This window comes from Mustela erminea, chromosome 1 (genome assembly GCF_009829155.1).
Source record: "Mustela erminea isolate mMusErm1 chromosome 1, mMusErm1.Pri, whole genome shotgun sequence".
In the NCBI taxonomy this organism is placed as follows: Eukaryota; Metazoa; Chordata; class Mammalia; order Carnivora; family Mustelidae; genus Mustela; species Mustela erminea.
Window position 1 is genome coordinate 15,873,207 of NC_045614.1, and position 20,865 is coordinate 15,894,071.

Sequence of the window (20,865 nt, forward strand, 5' to 3'; positions counted from 1 at the left end):
AATTCTTGGTAACACTCCAGTTGGTTTCTGGCCATTTCCCACCATTACAGCTTCCTGCCCCTCACATTCAGATTTGGTGTTGTTCTTTGGGGCGATCCAGGTTCCCTACATTTTATACATCAGATCAAATTCCCATTGGAGGACCAGGAAACACCCAGCAGGTGAATTTGGACAGCCAATATGGCTGAGATACTCCAAACGGAAAGGACACAGTGCCAACCAGGGCTGTGCATGGTTCTCTACCTTGGGAAAATGTCAGACCCTTGGATTGGATTCAAACGCAAGGAGAAGGCAAGCCAGTTTCTAAAAAGTGGATAAGAATCTTTACAGAGGAAGATACACGAAGAGCCAGCAATCACGTGGAAAACTCCATCTCATGGGTCATCCAAGAAATGCAAATTAAAACCACGATGAGAAAGGGCTACACACCCCTTAGAACAGCTCAAGTTAAGACCAGCCACACCAAACATTGAGGATGTGGGAGCAATCCATACTCATACATTGCTGATGGGAGTGTAAGACAATATTAAAAACTTCGGGGAAAATGGCATTCTTGTAAAGGCAAACATAAACCCGTGTCTACTCTATGACTTCCAGTTCCACACCCAGGTATTGCCTAAGAAAAACACAAACATGGGTCCACATATGGAAATTTTCTTTTTAAAATTTTATTTATTTATTTATTTGACACACACACACACACACACACACACACAGAGATCACAAGTAGGCAGAGCGCAGGCAGAGGGAGAGGGAGAAGCAGGCTTCCCGCTGAGCAGGGAGCCTGATGCGGAGGCAGGGCTCCATCCCAGGACCCCGGGATCATGACCTAAGCTGAAGGCAGACATTTAACTGACTGAGCCACCCACGCATCTCACATACAGACATTTTCATGACAGCTTTAATAAAGTCACTCAAAACTGGAAAGGGCTCAGGTGTCCATCAGCTGGAGAGTGGATGGACTGTGGTCCAGCCTCGGAACGGGATCCCGCTCAGCGATAAAAAGAAACAAACTGGTGAAAGTTGCAGCAATGTAGTTGAATCTCACAGATAAGCTAAGCAAAAGTAGACATACACAGAAGAATGCCTAGTGCGATCACACTTATATGAAGTTCTAGAAAAGGGAAAGCCGACCAATGGCCAAAGATGGGAACAGTGGTTACTTTCTCTCGTTCTCTCTGTGTGTGTGTGTGTGTGTGTGTGTGTGTTGTGAGCAGGGGCTGGTATGGCATGGAGATTATGGAGATGATGGCTTAGAGACACGAGAGAACTTTCTGAGGTGATGGAACTGTTCTGAATCTTAATAGGGTCTGGGTTATGTGGCTGTATTTGTCAAAAGTGATTGTACACCTGCGATCTTGTTGCACATAAATTATACTCCAGACAAAAGAGAACAACACAAACTCCCGTGCCCTACATAAGTAAATTGATTAAATTTAAATTGATTAAATTTAAAATTTAAATTTAAAAAATAAAAGAGGGGGAAGAGAACACATTAAAAAAACTTTTTTAAAAAGATTTGTTTATTTATTTGAGAGGGAGAGCATGAGAACGAGCAGGGCCAAGGGGACAGGGGATGAGGGAGAGGGACAAGCAGACTCCGTGCTGAATGCAGAGCCTGTCGCAGATCCCACAACCCCGAGATCATGACCTGAGCCAAAATCAATAGTCAGACATTTAAATGACTGAGCCGCCCGGGCACCCCGAGAACACATTTTAAAATCTCTTCCCCTTCAAAGATGGATGCCCGGCACGCGTCACCCTACTCTGACAGAGAAGCCTCATGTTTCCGTGTTTGCAGATAGTCTTGTCCATCCTGTTTTACAGATGAGATGACGGGGGCTCAGAAGGATTAACTAACTTCTCCAGAGTCACCCACGGAGGGCTCATTCCAGTCCCGACCCGCATCCGTCTGGCTCCATAACCCGCACCCGGCCGCGTGCCTGGACTCCCACGCCAGGGGCTGGGCATGCGTACCCTGAGGTGCTGGCTCATGTGCCCGGAGAGAAGCAGATTTTACTCTTTGATGATAAAGTGAAATAATTACATTTTTTTGAAAACAATCAGACGGTAGTGTAGCAAACAAATTTTGCATGTATTTTATTTTATTTTATTTTTAAAGATTTTATTTATTTATTTGACAGAGAGAGAGGGAGAGAGAGAGAGTGTGTGTGTGTGCATATGAGCAGGGGCAGAGGGAGAAGGAGAAGCAGGCTCCCCACTGAGCAAGGAGCCTGATGTGGGACTCCATTCCAGCCCTGGGATCATGACCAAAGGCATGCTTAAAGGCAGCTGCTTAACTGACTGAGCCATCCAGGTGTTTGTTTGCATACATTTTAAAAATAAAAATATTTAAGAAAAACTCCCCCTTACAAAAGGTAGTATTAGGTAATAACTATTATATACATAATAAATGCCCCAGAGTGGAGGGGCATTGTCCATTGTGGTCACAGAAACTTTTGTGGATGTGTTTGAGAACTAATTCGCTGCATCATTATACCATCATGCCAAGTGTGTCTGGGCACCAGCTTCTGCCTCCATTGGCCTATGCTACTCACCCAGCAAGCAGGCTCTAGTCTGATGCTCAGGGTCAAGCACATCTGACTGGGAGATGGTCCCGCCCTTAGTGTGGCTCAATCTGCTATGTTCCCTGGTGTAATCTACCAGCTAGACAGACAGAAGGGGCCATGTAGCTTCCAAACATGCTGCATAAAGCCTCACCAAACTTAAAACGTAGGATCAGGGGGCACCTGGGTGGCTCAGTGGGTTAAGCCTCTGCCTTCGGCTCAGGTCATGATCTCGGGGTCCTGGGATTGAGCCCCGCATCAGGCTCTCTGCTCAGCAGGGAGCCTGCTTCCCTTCCTCTCTCTGCCTGCCTCTTGGCCTACTTGTGATCTCTCTCTGTCAAATAAATAAATAAAATTAAAAACAAAACAAAACAAAACAGTAGGATCAGCACACCTAGCTGACTCAGTCAGTGGAGTGTGTGACTCTTGATCTTGGGGTAGTAGGTTGGAGCCCCACGTAGTATATGGAGATTACTTAAAAATAAGGCCTAAAATAAATAAATAAATAAAATCGTATTATAGGATCTATCAGCTCAGGGAAGCTCTGCTTCTCTGTATCTTCATGTGCAGGGGATTAATGGGTTAGGGAAGGATCGGATGCTTTCCCATGGCCTTTATTGCTTATCAAACGCAGAATGCAAATACTATTTTCCACACCACTTCTAGTCCTTTGTCTGATGAGGGGAATCCCCACTCATCGTCTGAACCTTGGAAATGGTGCAGCGTGTGGGTCCACACACTACAGCAGAGGACCCGTGGGCTTGTTTTTGTATAACCTGTGGACTGAGAATCATTTTTGCATTTGGAATGGGTGAAAAAAAAGAAAAAGAAAAAAAATTGGCAACATGAAATTTATATGAGATTAAAATTTCCATGCCCCTCGGTACAGGTTTCCTAGAACAGAGCCACACTCATCCGTTTACATGGGACTTATGGCTGCTTTCGAGCGACAGCGGCAGAGCTGAGTAAGGAAAGACCGTACGGCCCACAAAACTGGAAATAGTTACTGCTTGGACCTTTCCAGAAAAGGGTGGCCAACCCCTGCGGGGGAACATAGTCGCGTTGCCCAGAGCCCATCAGGACTCTGTAGGGAGACAGAATTGCCCGCAGCGATCTCTAGGGGGCGCCGTCTCTCCTCTCCCAACAGAGTGTGGGCGGCGCTCCCAAATTCGACTTCTCAATCCATAGCCACCCTGTATCTAACACTAAGGTGAATGAATACTGGTACTAAATCTGTGGGACGCCCCTTATAACGCGGGTGCTGGGGACAGAGGCAGGCACGTCAGATGTGACAGAGCCCGTTCTCCCTTGGCACAAGTTGGCAGGACACCCGGCGGCAAGGCCAACTGGCCAGACCTCCCCTGAGACTGGCAAAGGCCGGGAGGTCAGCACACAAGTGGGACAGGGAATTTGGGGTTCAACAAGAGCATCTGAGCTTCACTCCCCGCCATTGCTGGGGGGACATAGAGACAAGGGGGTGTGTAGTGAATCCTGTGGGGGTTCCACCCAGATTCCCCTGACGCATCTGTGCATCTATCCCCTAGCTGTAGGGTGCACTGCTAACATCTCTTGGGGCCTCCTTCTCTGGGGAACTGGGGGGAGGCCAGGGAGGCTGTGTAGCCCCTGCACACACCTTGGCCTGTGATTGTGGGAAGTGGGAATACAGAAGACCAGGACGGTGCCCTAAGGTGGGGCACCCCGGGGGCATAATTTCTGTCCCAGAGCTGCCAGGGCATCAGGCTGCAGCTGATCCCAGCTGAGAGCACGTCCTCACTTGGCTCCTTCCTCTGCCCTGTCCTGCTTCCCTCACTCCTCTCCTCGGGAGAGCACCCCACAATAAACCCCCGGGCGTGAGTGTCTCCACCTCAGGATCAGCTTCTAGGGAGCCCAGTCCTGGACAAGATTCATTGCAGAAGACCTTAACGTGGTCCAGTTATGATGAGGGGTGCTGAATACATTTCGACCCATGGATGGTTCCAGTCTTTGGCTGATTCGCCTGCCTCTGGCCAGATCGAGGTTCTTTCTCTGGGTCTTCTGTCTTCCGCACCTGCCCCTGCAGCAGGGCATCTGTGTGTGGCCTGACTGGGCCACGTGGAACTATGCCATCATTTGGGGGGGCAGCATTCTACAGCAGTAATATCCTTCCTGCTTATTGAATCTCGGAATTCATTTTTGCGCCGAAGACATCACATAAACCCAGACAATACATGGCGGCTCTGTGGTGATGACCCGCGGAGATGAATCACGCCATTCATCCTCAAACCTTGTGTTCCTTATCAGCCTCATCGGGAACCTCAGACACAGAGTGGACGCATGGCTGCGGGGGTGGTGGGTAGTTTGGTCTGGCTTTGATGTGTGTCTGGAGATGACAAACTTGGGATGAGAAAGAGAGAAGACCTCGTTCCCCTACACACACATTCTCTGTCTCCATCAGCCCTTTGGCCCTTGGGTAGATTTCAATATCCTTTATGGCTGATTTCTGCCCTACATATTAGGAATCAGCCTTTATATACTACCTGCCCCAAGAAGCCCTCCATGACCTTCTGCGGAGGTGGGGGACCACCCAGGAGCCCCTGAGTCGGGAAAGCAGAATGCTGAAAAGCAGGCACTCCGGGGTTAAAATAGGGCACAAGCATTTGGCCACCTGTCGATAAATATGAGCCATGGTCCCTTGTGGGTGCTGGCTTTGTGGCTGAGACTGATCCTTATCTCAAGGATATTCTCCTGGGGCGCCTGGGTGGCTCAGTGGGTTGAGCCTCTGCCTTATGGCTCAGGTCATGATCTCAGGGTCCTGGGATTGAGCCCCACATCAAGCCCTGCATCCAGCCCCTCATTGGGCTCTCTGCTCAGCAGGGAGCCTGCTTCCCCCTTTCCCTCTGCCTGCGGCTCTGTCTACTTGTGATCTCTCTCTCTGTCTGTCAAATAAATAAAATTTTAAAAAAAGAGAAGAAGCATAGTCTTTCATTTCTCTGTGGTGTAGCACTGGTATAATAAAGAGAAGTTTTCAAAAAACAGTTAAGTACAGTATAATTTCAGTTTTTAATATAATATAAATAATTAGTGTAAACATAGGCTGGAAGTATTTGCACCAAAATGCTTGCAGAACACATTTTGGGGCATTTTGGAGATAGCGCTCTTTCCTTTCTCTTTTATTTATCAACGTTTCTGATCCTTCTACCGGAGCTATACATGATCTGTGTTCAACCAAGGGTGCAAAGATGATTCTTTGTAGAAAAGTGTCCTTTCTTTTTTAAAAAATTTTTATTTATATATATGACAGAGATAGACACAGAGAGAGAGAGAGAGAACACAGGAGGGAGAGTGGGAGAGGGAGAAGCAGGCTTCCCACTGAGCAGGGACCCCGATGTGGGGCTTGATCCCAGGACCCTGGATCATGACCTGAGCCCGAGGCAGACGCTTAACCATCTGAGCAACCCCGGCGCCCTGAAAAGTGTCCTTTCTGAGATGTGTTAACCAACATGTTAATCAAAGCCTTCTTTGGGAGGTGGTGACAGCTAGGAGGGGGCGACTTGGACTGTGCCTCTCAAGGGGGGTGAGATGCCTTTTGGAACTTGGTGATTCGAGCCTTCCAGGGCTGACAGGGAGAACTATTCAGGGGCAGAAAACAGTTGACAGAGCCTTCCTCTCTGGGGTAGCTCTTGTGGGAGGGAAGCCAACAGAACCTGCACCCAGTGGTTGTCCCCAGCCAGTGGCCATCTCTGGGTTGGTCCCCAGGATGTCCTCCTACTCTCCATCCTTCACCTGCCTCCGGCTATGGCTCCGGACCACTCACTCTTCCAGTCCCAAATAACCGTTACAAATAACAGTATTATTGTTGCCCGTGTCCTTCTCTTCCAGCAGCTGCCCAGTTTTCTAGGAACACGAGAGATGACGTAGGTGCCGTATTATGTATACTTAAAGCCCATGGTCAGAACATCAGCATCTTTCTTACTAGAAGAGCCACAGGATTTAACCCGAACCAGAGCACATCTATGATCTTCAAATATTCTGAAATAAGATTCCAAGGTACTCTAATGATAAAAATCACTTTTCTAGGTGATGACACAGCACGTGTCGTGACTTAAGTCCGGAATGGCTAGTGTGCAAGGAAGGAAACCCAAGAGGTAGGCTGGAATTCACTATCAGATCCTCGGGCAGAGAACCACTGTGTTCCCACAGCAGGGGAACAGCAAGAACTTGGAGAAGCTGCCTCACGGTCATGGACTAGGGGCTCCTTAAAGTTCCGCATGAGTTTCAAACCTGCAGTGGGGGGCCAGACCTGCGGGGGCGGGGCTAAGGGGTCGGCAATCTTGCTGCCCCTCCACCCCATGCCTGGCAGACCTCAGGAAGTCTGATGGAACTGCCCAGGGGCCCAGCGAGAACACTGGTCCCAGAGCCAGAAAGCGGGTCTTGGAGGGCACCCTGAATTGGAGGTAGGTTTTTCCTAGAGTGCCAGAAAAGCTTAGTGGGAGACAATCTGTATGCAGAGTCGAAATGGGGCCTTAGGGGTTATCAAGATGCAAATTATTTTGATTTTCACCATTGTTCCTATGCAAGTGCAGAAAATCCCAGGTCCTCTGCATCCCGAAAGCTCACCCCAGGACTCTAGGAGATAGTTTGGGCAGTGGGAACATCAAGAAAATGCTAAGGACGTGGCAGGGAGACAGATTTAATTGTCCTGGGTGTGCAGCAGTCATGCCACCAGTCCTTATGGGACCACAGGGAATCCTTACGCTCCTTGAACCGTGCTTCGACCCGTCCTGTCCTGGGTGTGGCAGAAATCACTGCATGTCAGTGCTGGCCTGGGGGATGCCAAGGCTGGCCTGATAGCTGGACAAGAGGGATGAGAGAAGAAGGGCTTCCCAGGAGGCAGTTAAAGGAGGAGGCTGTGGACCGTAAGGAGTAGTCTGCTGTTAGGAGAGCACTTGGCTTTGGAGCAAACCGCCGGAGCTGAGCAGGGACGGGCTTGTCAGGTGGGAGTGGAAGAAGTTACTCCGAGCTGATGGGAAGGGGTAGGCACAGAAGAGTGGCTTCTTGAAGATTTCTGAGAGCCAGAGACCGGTAGGACTCTTGCCCTCAGGGCAGGGCTCAGGAAAGACAGAGAGTAAGAGAACAAGAAGTCCCAGAGGCTGAGACCTGGCAAGGAAGATCTAGGGGACCCCAGGGTCTGCAGAGGCTGAGTGTGAGCTGACTTTGTGGAGCGATTTGCCCTAAAGCCGAAGCCTGAGCAGGGAAGAGCCAGGGAGAGAAGGCAATGCCTGGTCAGTGCCTGCCCACAGCGACTGCAGTAAGAAATCTGTGTTCTATTTCATTTATGCTCCGTGAGCGGTCCTCCCATGCTACCGCCCAGAGGGTCAGGCACAGCAGAGCCAGGAAAGGCCAAGGCACTGTCTCTAGAGGATTGCCCTGCGATGGAAGCAGGGGTAACAGAAGGGCCACCAGCAAGAGACCAGGCAGGGGACAGCTCTCTGAGCACCCATAACGAAGTGTGAGGTGTGGCCACCCCACAGCAACCTGATGGGTCTGGGGCGCTGGTCTCTGTCCTTCTGTCCTCTCCTTGGAGACATTCCCTCCCACTGTTCCCAGGGAAAGGCTCAGCCATGTACCGAATGTCTGTATTTGCTCTTAATGTTCCCAGTCCCTATAATGCTAAACCTCTCCTACCTATTTGGGAAATGTATGATTTCTCCCCAGCGAAAGGAGAAAAATGGAACAGTGAAGCCCAGCCCCCTTCTTGCCCCGAATGTCAGTGAATTAGTCATGTCTGGGCAGTGGGAGAGGGGCTAGGTCAGGAGAGAGGCGGTGTCTGCTCTGACCTCTCCGTTCCTTTCTCCCCATTTTTATTCTAACTCCACCCCCCGCCCTTGCTCCCTACATGACTCCTACATCACAGGATCCAGAGTGCATTTTTGTCCTAATCTTTCAGATTGAATTCTCTGGGGACCCACTTTGCCCAAAGTGGAACCACTATCAGGCTGATAAATCTCCTTCACTTATGAAATCCTGAGGGGCAGTCTAGCTGCCAGTGTGGGCAGGTGATATGGAGACCACAGGATGAGAGTCTCGGGATGGCGTTCCTGGGGTAAACTCTTTGTCTGCTCAGCAAGTCCTGGGATTCTGGGTGCCCTGTCGGTCACAGTGGTATTGGGTGTCAATGCTGTTCCTGCTATCAAGTTCTGCTCTACTCTGGGGACTGGAAGCACGACTTCCTCGGCTCCTCTGTTGTTGGGTGGGGCCGTATGACTCCTTCCAATCAAGGAGCGGACAGAATGTGACTTCTTGGCTGGAGCCTTGAATCGCCTTGAGTGAGTTTCCTTCCTTCTAACTGGGTGATGTGGCCATATGGTCAGATCAAAGTCATCCTCAGCCCGTATCCCTGAGTGACTCCAAAGAGCAGAACCGCTGCCGACTTTGGCCGTATGGCATAGGAAGGAATATGTTTTTTCTTGTGTTAAGCTGATGAGCTCTCAGGATGGTAAAGTGCAGCAGTGTCACCCAGCGGATGCTGGCTGATACCATCATTTGAGAAGGAACAGGAACAGACTTTCTTTTGACATGTGTATCTAGGAGGCGTGATTTTTTGTTGTTGTTGTTGTTAAGATTTTATTTGACAGAGAGAGAGAGAGCACAAGCAGGGGGTGCAGCAGGCAGAAGGAGATACAGGCTCTCCACTGAGCAGGGAGCCAGACCCAGGACTCGATCCCAGGATCCCAGGATCATGACCTGAGCCGAAGGCAGATGCTTAACTGACTGAGCCACCCAGGCATCCCTGAGGCCTGATAATTAAACAAGCATTGGCATTAGGGGATAGTGCCCTTATTATCGCTGATTGTGGAAATTACAGAGCTACCCAAATGGAAGAGAAAAAGTAGAAACGTGGGATCTGGGTAAAATAATTCAAATGGAGGGGCACCTGGGTGGCTCAGTGGGTTAAGCCTCTGCCTTCAGCTCTGGTCATGATCTCAGGGTCCTGGGATCTAGCCCCGTATCGGGCTCTCTGCTCTGCAGGGAGCCTGCTTCCTCCTCTCTCTCTGCCTGCCTCTCTGCCTGCTTGTGATCTCTGTCTGTCAAATAAATAAATAAAATCTTAAAAAAAAAAAAAAGGAATACTTAATGTGCCCTCCAGAATTACAAATACTGTGATTTTACTGTGAAAACTGACCAAGGGTAACGGTTATTGGTGTGTCTCCCATTAGGTAACACAGGGCTGGAAAAGAGTGCAGCTCATTGACCCCATTGCTTTGGAGCTTAAGATTTACAGGGACTTGTGAGGCTAGTAGGTTTGCATCACATTGAACTTCAATGTCTAGACTGGGAGGAGGAGGAGGAGGAAGGCCCTCTCCTCCTCCTCTCTCATGGCTGGCCTTGGCTAGAGAAAGCCTGAGGTTCCAAAGAGGCAGAAGGGTAGTTGAAGCTGCAGGGCAATGACCCAACCTCTTCTTCGGTTCCAGTGGAGTGGGGTCTCATGTCTTTGATATCATAGAGACAACCCAAGATAAAAGGAGGCTACGTATTTTGGAGGTTCCCTTCCGCTAGCCCACAGTTCACAAACTTGACATGCATCAGGGTCCCTTGGAGTACGCTGGCTAAAATGGATGAGTGGGCCCCACCTAGAGTTTCTGATTCAGTTGGTCCTGGATGGGGTCTCTGTTTTGCATCTCTAACCAGTTCCCTGGTGCTGCTGGCCCAGAGACCCTACTCTGAGAACCACAGCTCTGGGACAATATCAAGTATTCACTCGAAAATGGGGAGGAAATGGAACAAGGGAAAGTAGTTTTAAAATCTTTTAAAGAGGTCTTTAAAATGGTTTTTATATGGAGTCAATTTAAGGACTACTCATTTATCCTTCTTCTGAAAACCAGGAAAAATCTGAAGTACTTCTCAGCAGACATTACACCGTGGAAACCAGGAGTGAGGAAAGTCTTGTGATTGGGAACTAGAGTTGGTTGACCAAGGTCAATCAAGAATTGACCTTAAAGAAAAAAAATCTTATTAATGCCAAAATAATATCACAGGTTTTAAAACTAGCTTTTGAAATGTGCTCCTATGCGAACACTTAACACATATGAAATGGAAATCTACATGCTTTTAAAAATGAGTCCTCTCCTTGAAAGATACCTTGCTCAAGGGATATTACTGACTTTATCATTTTGGCATTTTACTGGGTCTTTCACAGACTGTGAGGCAGGGGACCAAAAGGCAAATGACATAAAACCCTGTATGCCCTGTGACAAATGTCAGTGAGGCTGGGGGTGGGGATGGGTGGTTACTGGAGGGCAGCCTGGTGAGAGCTAAAACAATTACCATTAGGGCAAGTAACATAGTTTCCATCTCCTGCCTCGCCTACACAGGCAGGGAAGACAGCATCAGCCCCTCTCTCACTCTGGAGCATCCCTCCTTCAGGTTTCAGGACAACAACTTGTAATTCTTGGATTCCTTTTCCTAAATCAAATAAAGAAAAAGCTACATACGCATCTCTGGAGGAAAATGTCTGTATTAAAAGCCAAAAAACCACAGAAGTACAAGAAACGCCCACCAGGCCACGTCACTGGATAGATCGACTTGGAAAAGGTTCATAAAGTTCATTTTTAGCGGTAACAATATGTGGGTGTGAAATCTTTCCCATGCCTCCCCCCCCACTTAAATAAATTAAAAAACAACAAACTTCAAATACTATGTTTGGATACAAAGAGCTTCTCTTCCTACAGCAATAGCAATTTGATTTTTTTTTTTTTTACTAAAACTTTCATTTAAAACAGGTATTAAATATATAAAACAAATACACAGGATTTGGTCATTTTCTGCCATGAATATAGGGCACGTGGGTGCGGGGAGGGAGGGGGGCAGGGGGATACAATAGAGGGGAAAGGGCCCTGTCTCCCTCCTGTCGGTCCTCCTAGCTGCGGATCCCACCCTTCGGGCGCAAGGGCTGGCACCTGCCTTTCGGAACGACGCGCGGCGCGCAGGTCGCTGGGCCAAGTCGCTGGGGCCCCTCCGGCGGCCCCCTCCCCGAAAGGAGAACTAACGGTCACTACAGCACGAAGCACACGGGCCGAGTCTCCCGGCGGGAAAGGCACCCGAGAGCGCGGCCACAGGGCGGACGCGGGGAGGAGCGGGGCGGGTCACTTGGCCGCCGCCCCCGAGGTGACGGCCGCGGCGGCGGCGGCGGCGGCGGCAGCGGCTGCAGCGGCGGCGGCGGTGGTCCCCGCGGGCACGGCGGCGGGGGCGGCGGCGGCGGCGGCGCTGGCGGTGGTCCGACGCTGCTCCATGCCGTTGGGCAGGAAGCCGGCGATGATGGGCACCGGCCAGATGAGGGCGGCCACGCTCCACACGACGATGACCAGGGTCATGAAGCAGGCGACCAGCGTGGACTCGATGGGCTTGCGGTTCAGCCGCCAGCCCGGCTCACCCTGCAGCTCCTCCAGGCTGAAGTCCAGGCAGCAGAAGTGCAGCGGCTCGCCCTGCAGCCACAGCGGCCCGGGGGGCTCGGCCGCGGGGTAGGCGGGCAGCGCGGTGGGCGCCCCGGAGGCGGCGGCGGCGGCGGCGGCGGCGGCGGGCCGAAGGCGGCCCGGGCGGCGGCCGCGCACCCAGCCGCAGCCCACGCAGAGGCGCAGGTCCTGCTGCGCGCCGCCGGCCGCCAGCCCCAGGTGCTCGATGAGCAGCGGCGGCCCGACGCGGTGGAAGGCGGCGGCGAAGAAGGCGCGGCCGTGCGCGTTGGTGGAGAAGAGCAGCAGGTCGCACTGGAAGCCCCGCGGGCGGCCCCAGCGCACGAGCAGCGAGCTCAGCATCTGCCGCTGCACGCTGATGTTGCACGGCGCCGCCGCCGCCGCCTCCTCCGGGCCGGGGCGCTCGGGGGGCCCGGGAGCCGCCGAGGCCAGCAGCCGCGGGGCGGCGGGCTCGCCCGCGGACGACGCGTTCACGGAGGCGTTGGGGGGCGCCCCGCCGAGGCCCGGCGCGTCCGCGGCCCCGCCGCGGGCGGGCGGCAGCGGGCAGGCGGCGGCCAGCAGCGCGGCGAGCGGGAGCAGCATGGCCTGCGGCGGGCGCCTACGCGCGCGGGGCGGGCGGCGGCTGCATGGCGCACGGGCGACGGGCCGGCGAGCGGACGACGGGACCGCGGGAGCCGGCAGCCGGGCGGAGTGGGGGCGCGCCCGGCACCTGGCAGCCCGCGGGGGCGGCGCGGAGGCGGCGGCGGCGGCGGCGGCGGCTCGCTCGGCACGGGGATCCCTCCCGGCCCGGCTGCGTCTGGGGTTCCCCGCCGCCCCCGCCGCGGGGGCCCTCGGACGGCCGGGCTGCTCTGCAGGGCCGGGAGCTCGCCCGGAGCAGGATTCCCCGACTCGGCTCCGCCCCCGCGCGCCCCGCCCCGCCCCGCCCCGCCCTCCGCCCGCCCGGCTGCGAGACTCGAGGGAGGGCGGGGTTCCACGGGCCCGGAGGGGCGGGACGCGCGCGGGGAGCGGGGCTCGGACCCTGCGGCGGGCGGGAGGCCGGGCCGGAGGCCGGGCCGGGGCCGGAGCAGTGGGTCGCAGGAGCCGCGGGGCGGGGGTGGGGGAGAGGGACGTGGCCCCGCCGAGGGAAGCGGCCCGCGCGTCCGACTCCGGGGCGGGGGTGGTGGGGAGGCGGCACCGGGCGAGAACTGCGTCCTGCGTGGGAGACCATCCCGTGGTCGCGCGGGAGGGGTGAGCCTGCGAGGTCTCGCCTTAGTGCCCACCGGGACCCCTCTCGTTTTACAGAAGGGGAAACTGAGGCCGAGAGCGGGTACCCCAAGGCCACCCTCCAACCCAGAACCAGGACTCGGGGCCACTAGGCTTTCTATCTTTCCACGGTAGAAATCTCAAATCTCCAATCGGTAGAGTTTGTTTTTTAATACGCCTCGGACACAATAGACCCAGAAGCGGCACCCTGAGGAAAATGCCAAGAACTCTCTGGAGTTTGGGCTGCAGATGGGCTGTGGGAGTGTGAGCCCAGCCGCGGTGCGGCTCCAGAGGTGCTGATGGGGAGTTTCACTCGCAGGAAACCGCTTCTCCGGAGCACAGCCTTGGTTGGCAGGCAGCGGAGCGTTGGTCTGTAGAATCCATGTCAAGGGACGATTCCCGTTAGGACAGCAGGTTGGGGTATCAGTCAAGAACAAGGAGCCACGATCAGATTTATATTTTTAAAAAAACACTTTCCTAGTAATGTGGCCTCTTACACTCAGGGGTGGGGGTGCGGGGGATCGCTGATGCCCTCTAAGGGAACGCTCCCGTGGTTTGAAGCCATTGTGCTCCGTGAACACCAGCGATTCCTGAGTCTGAGACGGAAGGGGTGGAGGGACACGCAGAAGCAGCCAACAAAATGGCCCTCACAGAGGTAAGTTTCCTGAACAGAACTCCATTGCTAGGCATTGTGGCTGGTTACGTTTCTGGAAGCTTTGTCCATTATTTCTAACAATGAGTAAAAACCAGGAGGAGAAAGACCTAAAAACAGCCTCAAAATATCGGCACCTACCTGGCCCCTTTCCAGCTGGGCGAGTCATTATTCTGATCTGGTCTTGGTTTCTCCATCTGAACAGTGGGGGTCAGTGGTACCTGTCTAGGAGGGATACTAAGATAAATACACCTGACCCAGTGTCTGTCTGTCTGTCCACAGATGTGCTCACATGGTGGCTGCTATGATGTTCTTACTACCAGTCCTGCCTGATGTGGGTGTCTGGAACGATCCTTGGTTTCTATAGAAATGGTTAATCTCCCTGAGGGGATAGGACTCCCCTTTTGTTTATTCCTTTTCTGCTGGGAAGTGGTGTGCCCAGAAAGAACAGTGTGTCTTTTCATGCTTTTATTATACATGACTCTTCCTCCAAGCCTTGCATGTCGGGAACAGAATCTGTCAACCGCCAAGTAGGGGGACTGAGCAGTGTGGCTAGTGATCAGCCCAAGAACATCAGGGCATCTGAGGGCTGAGCGAGGCCCAGTCTTGAAGGTGGGGGGGACATTCTAAGTCTGGTCACTGTGTACAGCAGTGGAGGATACTCTCTAGTGTTTCAGCCACGGGTGGGGGCTTCCTGGCTTTGTCTGGCCAGTAGCAAAGGCAGCAAGAAAGGGAGCAAAGTTCTACTTGGGGGGGCAGGTTGGGTCAAGTCGTTTGTTGCTGAATTGTACCACCATAGCCCCGTGTCCTGGCAACATGCCCTCTGCCCACTTTTCCAGCACGTGCCCCAGACTCTGAGACCTCACATGCAGAGGGACAATTAAGCCTGTGTTTTCTAGATTGATCTGTCTTTTTTTAAAAAATATGTTTCTTTTATTTATTTATTTGACAGGCAGAGGTCACAAGTAGGCAGAGAGGCAGGCAGACAGAGGGGGAAGCAGGCTCCCCGCCAAGCAGAGAGCCCGATGCGGGACTCGATCCCAGGACCCTGAGATTATGATCTGAGCCGAAGGCAGAGGCTTAACCCAGTGAACCACCCAGGCACCCTGATCTGCTGTCTTTTTGGACAATTGGAATTTGGGAAGAAAAGATAAGAACTAAGTTATTTTCTGGCCTGTTTGCTGCTGGGTTACCAGCAACAAGAAAAGTACCTGGCACGGGGTAGGGGCTCAGAACTGGTGACATATCACCTTAGGGAGGCTGGGCTTCTCCTTTGACAGAAGGTAAGATAGTATATCGTGAAACCTGTTTTATCTTGAGGAAATTTTCAGTTGAGCTTCTTTATAAAGATGCATGTTTTGAGGCACCTGGGTGGCTCCGTCGGTTGTGTCTGATTCTTGATCTGAAAATCTCAGGATTTTCAGATGGAGCCCTGAGTCAGGCTCCACACTCAATGCGTCTCCCACTCCCTCTGTTCTGCCCCCCACCCACCACTCTCTCTTTCTCAAATAAATAAAATCCTTTTTTAAAAAAAGATGCATGTTTTATAAACATATATGAACATGTTATATTGTATATGCAATATGGCTGATATTCTGTGCTTTTGTTTGTGGCTTATACTGTGCACTGCTCTCTTTTCCATATTTGAAATTCTCTCAAGTTGATATGTTCTTGATTTCTCTGAAGGTTGCATCTTTGAATATTTGTTATCTAAGGGGCGAAAATTGTTTTGGAAGCTGAGTCCGAAGTGCCGTCTTATACACGCAGTGATCTCCTTTCCCCAGTCCTTCAGTTCAGCTAACAAAATCCTGCTGTGATCCTTCAGGATAAACAACACAGGACCTTGAAGTTTGGTTGTTGGACTTACACCCATAATTCACCATCAGCTGTACAGTATTTTTATAAGAGATAATATGGGTTTGTACCATTTGTGATAATATAGGTTTGTAACATATAAACAACAATATGGGTTTGCAACATTAAAATAAGGGAAAATTTCATCTGTATGTTTTATTACCTTCACAGAATCGTAAAAGAGTTACATATCTAAAAACATTAAGGGGCACCTGGGTGGCTCAGTGGGTTAAACCTCTGACTTCGGCTCAGGTCATGATCTCAGGGTCCTGGGATCGAGCCCCGCCTTGGGCTCTCTGCTCAGTGGGGAGCCTGCTTCCCCCTGTCTCTCTGCCTGCCTCTCTGCCTACTTGTGATCTTTCTGTCAAAAAAATAAATAAAATCTTTAAAAAAATAAATAAAAACATTAAAAACATATATGTTACAAACATATTCAATATATTACTTTATAACCACATTGTATGAAGGTTGGAAAACAGTGAGGAAACAATGATACTCCCGGCTACCTGTCCTCTTTCCTTTTCTGTATCTGTGTCATCCCTTTTTCCATTTTGCATATTCTCTAAATTGTGCACCTATTCTGGGGGAAAAAAAGATAATTATACTAAAGCCTCACCCCCTTTTTGCAACCGTTGCCGTTTTCGGACTCAGCTGAACTCTTCCCTTCAGCCTCCAGCAGGGGTCCGGGAGGGCTAGCCAGGGGCGTGGGGTGTGCAACACCCTGTTGCTGACTGAGCAAGCTGGCCAGTTCAGAGTGGTGCCTGAGCTACAGGCAGAGACCTGCCCCCTGTATGTTTTGTGTGGTTCCTCCCACCCGCCCTTGGGTCCATTTACCACTTTCCCTTCCCCTCGCCGTCTCTGTTCCAGGCACACTGACTTCTTTGCTGTTCTTGGAACATGCAGAGCAAACTCCGCTTTTGAGCCAAACTCAAGGCCTTTGCTGTTTCCTCTGCCCTGGACACTGTTCTTTCTGACATTTCCTTTGCTTGCTCCTGCGTCCCCCTCAGCTCTCTGCTGCAGAGGCAGCTCCCCAGGGAGACCCTCCCTGACCACTAGTGTCAAACAGCACCCATTCCCTCTGTCCCCGTCACTATCTTCCCATGCATGGTTCTGCACGTCTTCCTGGTACTCACGTTCAGCTGACCTGCTGTCCATCTTTCTTCTTTGTTTAATGTCTCTTTGTTGGGATGCCTATCTCCCCAAAGCGGGGCTTTATCTGCTTTATTCCATGGAACGGTATGGGACACATAGTAGATGCTCAGTAATTGTTGGCGAATGAGTGAATTCAAAAGACTGTGGGTCTGGCCAGCAGGCTGTGGGTGCGGTTTAGGAAGTTGAGATGGACAGAGCCACAGCGATGCCCCAGCAATGGGATTGCGGTGTCCCTACCAGCCTGCTCATCTGCCCCTGTGTGGGGCTGAGGCCCCGCCGGGGAACCACCTGGCTGGGCCGAGTCAGGTGTGGAAGGCTGAACCCATCTCACGAGCCCTGCTCCCAGGCATGAGCCCCGGGGGGTGGGGGGCAACTGTCAGCAAAACCTGAATTACTAGCAACATTTTAGATGAGACTAGATCTTCCTTCTATGGATGTAAGGGAGAAAGGCAAACAAATGAGGCTCCTTCCCTTTCCCTCAATCCTGAAATTTTTATAAAACAAATAGAAGACATCTTTGTTTTCTTCCTAAAATCCAGAGAGTGAGTTTTTCTACATGCACTGTATTGGTATAAAACAAGCATCAAGGACTTCAAAGAAAATAATCAGCAACGATGCACGTAATTTCATTCTCTTCATTTCTGACGGCCCTCTCCGGCGTCAGCTAATTTTTGCGCATGCTGCCTATGAAGTAAGACTTGACAAAAAGATCTCTTTGGGTTATTTGAATTCCTTTCATCTGATGGCCTCAGAGTGCTGCAGGTACAGTAACTCGTGAGTCCTCTCCTATTATGTGGGTGGAATTAAGATATTATTCCCACACATTGTAGACTGAGAAATAAGCAAGAACCACAAAAGAATTGTAAAAATAGGACAGAGAAGAGAAAGGCTTGGAAACGAGTGGCTCAGCCACGTCAGAGTCACTGGGGAAGGTCGCTGTGTGTCGGGGGGGCCTGGGGTAGGGGAGCACCAGGGAATGGGGGAAGAATGCTATTCATGCCTGCGTCCCTGAGAAATCCCATTCCTCAGATGGGACACTCGAGGACCCGTCGCAGGAGCTCCTGAAGCCCCCCCACCCCCCACCGTGTTCGCAGACGAGATCCTGACAATCTGTGCCTGCTGCTTCCATGAGCCCTCGTGATCTTTTTGGGTGCCTCTGCCAGACCTCCAGGGCGTGGACATTTCTTCTTCCTGACCACTGTGGTCAGCAGAGAGCTCTGCCTCTGAAGAACCCAGGCGGCAATTACAGCCCACGCAATTCATTTGGCAATTAATCACAGGCTCTCCTGGGACACGGCCGCTGTTGGCAGCTTCAAGCCGTTAGTCGGACTTAATTCTGTCTGGTGCATGCGTTGTTTGCTCGTGGGTCCCGTGGGTGCAGGGTGGGCAGGGCCACTGCTGGTATTTCTTTTCTGTCCAGAGTTTCTGGGTTTCTGGGAAGAATTCATGGAGGACAGAGGAAGCCTCTGCTGTTATGGAAAGATGGGAATGTCTAAAAGAGACCCAGGAGGACAATGGTGCCCAGGTGGTTACGTGTGTGGAAGGATTTGACGGGGGAAGGACTGGCTGCTGGGCGAGCACCTCTTCTGGACTTGGCCTGACAGTGGCATCTTCACAGAGGACAGTTGTCCCCTAACAGACACTGTGTGCCAGGTGCTGCGTCCAGCACTTGAAATTCATCCTCACCATGGTCCCCTGAGGAAGGGATTACTATGGCCATTTTACAGACGAGGTAAGCTGAGGCTCTGAGAGATTCAGTCACTTGTACAGGGTCACACTGTGGTGGAACAAGATTCAAATGTCCTCTGATCCTCCTATTCTTTTTTTTTTCCCCCTTAAGTAAACTCTACACCTGACGTGGGGCTTGAACTCACGACCCTGAGATCGAGAGTCACATGCTCTACCAACTGAGCCAGCCAGGCACCCCTTATTTTTAATCATAGCCCCGCTCAGTGCCCCCACCCCGCACCGTTACCAACAACAGTTGGTGGGTTCCGCTCTGTTTTACTGATGAGGAAGCAGGTGCGGGATGGCTGGGCCGCTCGTCTGCATCTCTTCAGCCTTCCAAATGCGTCTAGCCTGCATTCAGTTTCAACCCATAAATCCCACCGACACTGAAAGTGCTAGAAGATGTTTCTCCAACCTGGTGCATCCTTAATGATGAGGCCCGGATTTCGGTTCTCCAAATCCATTACTCAGCCTCCAGGGCCACCAGAGTGCCTGGTACGAGTGGGTGCCACAAACTGGGTATTCAGCAGGGACTGCTTAGCTGGGCAGACATCCAGCCTGGGGGGCTCCTGAGGTCACCTGGGAGCCTCTGGGTTTGACATTGATGGATTTTTAAATAGTGTATTTATCAGTGATTCAGAGGTATTCAAGAGAAAGATGAAGAAGACCGAAGACCAGGGATATCGACTAAACCACACTGATGGGGACCCTTCCAGGGGCAGCATCTGTCACAGATGAACCTAACTGACACTGTCTTTAGAAAACATTTTTTGGTAATAAAAGTAATTTTTTTTTTTTTTTTTTTTTTTGGTAGGAGATGGGAAAAGACAACGCTTAAAGCAAGTGATATTTTGTGGTTCGCTTAGCCACCTTCTAAAGAAGTTAGAATGCCATTGACTGGTTAGAATCGTAAATTCTGAGGATTTCAGTATGGAAAACCTAGGGGACGGAGCTGGGTCACCAGAACAAAGGCAACTGGATGTTCCCCTTTAGCCACTAATGGGCATCGTACAAATTTCCTTCATGCTGCTTCTAAACACCACCACACACTCTCTTCAAATAAAATAATTGGCATTACATTTCTGAAGTAGAGAGGAGACAGAGCAAGCAAGAACCCATTTTTGAAAGAGCCAGGCACACTGGAACATGTTTATCAAATACTCTCTTGCCTTCTAACCACAAGCTTCCCCCTGGGTCTTTCGGCTCATGCATGCTTGGGGACATCTGTCATTTACCTGGATACACTCAGTCATGCAGGTGTCTTGCCTGGCATTGCCTTCGTGTTAAGGTGGCCTATCCTTTTGTTGTATCCATTCTTGTTTTGCTAATGTGTCCAGATTTTTACTTCAGAGAACTGTGGCTACGAACATGGGTTTTAGAGGCTCACAGACCTGGATTCAACATACTCTGGACATTGCCGCTTCTCAGTTTTCTTGTGTGTGAAATGGGCTTCATAATTATTCTACTGCGCAGGGGAAATGCAGTCGCAGTTGTAGAACAATCAGATCAGGGCCTATGCAGGGTAAGTATGTTTCTGGTTTGCTTCCAGAAGAAGCCTGGGAGAGGGGCTCTTCCTCTGCTCTTCCACTACTATGAAAATTGGTGTATTTCCACCTGCGGGGATTCATCGCTGTGTGTGAGAAGGACAGAGAGAGGGTCAGGTCCGGATTGAAAAGAAGCCAAGCTTCTGTCTGCTCGGAGCCATCCCTAGCGATCAAGCAAACCTGCAATCCCATGGACATGAGGATTGGAAAGCATCCGGAGGCCATCTTGTCCAAATTCTTCATAGATGGGGAAACCGAGGCCCAGAGAGGGGTGCTGTCCTTGCCAAACATCACAAACGGATTGGCGGCAAAACCAGGGTTGGCGGCCAAGCCTCTTGGCCAGCTGAGCCTCAGATGAGAGACCTTTTTCTCGAAGTATGGCCCTTTGCCCCCATTTTAACAGTCACGCTTTAAAAATGAGGGCCGGTTGCAAAGTGAGAGCAGAGAGCCTTTCTAATTTACTTAGTGAAGAAGAGGAAAATGATGGGCTTGATAATTGCTGGCGTCGCACTTTAACTCTGTTTACAGGGTGGAGGATTGATTGCAGGGGCTGAGAGTGTCGGCTCGTTCGGCAGGCTTCCATGCTGACGCAATTAAGCCTTGTGCCTTCCAGCTCTGCCTAGGATCTAGGTCAGGCCCCATGAGACCCGGGTGTGAGCTGGAAGCCCAGGCTGGACCGA

At 51.4% G+C, this 20,865-nt stretch overlaps 1 protein-coding gene, 1 long non-coding RNA gene and 1 other non-coding gene across 3 annotated transcripts; 1 reads left to right on the top strand and 2 right to left on the bottom strand.

The window, feature by feature from the left end:
• Window positions 1-11,289: 11,289 nt before the first annotated feature.
• Window positions 11,290-12,931, bottom strand: TMEM158 (transmembrane protein 158). The gene has a single exon (XM_032317338.1). It carries the CDS (start codon window positions 12,593-12,595, stop codon window positions 11,690-11,692), a length of 906 nt encoding a protein of 301 aa, XP_032173229.1. The 5' UTR covers window positions 12,596-12,931; the 3' UTR covers window positions 11,290-11,689.
• A 127-nt stretch (window positions 12,932-13,058) lies between these two features.
• On the top strand, window positions 13,059-15,992 carry LOC116575800. Its single transcript, XR_004279956.1, has 3 exons — window positions 13,059-13,910; window positions 14,190-14,241; window positions 15,594-15,992. It is a non-coding gene; the product is annotated as an uncharacterized LOC116575800 (long non-coding RNA).
• A 2,770-nt stretch (window positions 15,993-18,762) lies between these two features.
• TRNAE-CUC lies at window positions 18,763-18,835 on the bottom strand. The gene has a single exon. It is a non-coding gene; the product is annotated as a tRNA-Glu (tRNA).
• Window positions 18,836-20,865: the final 2,030 nt, after the last annotated feature.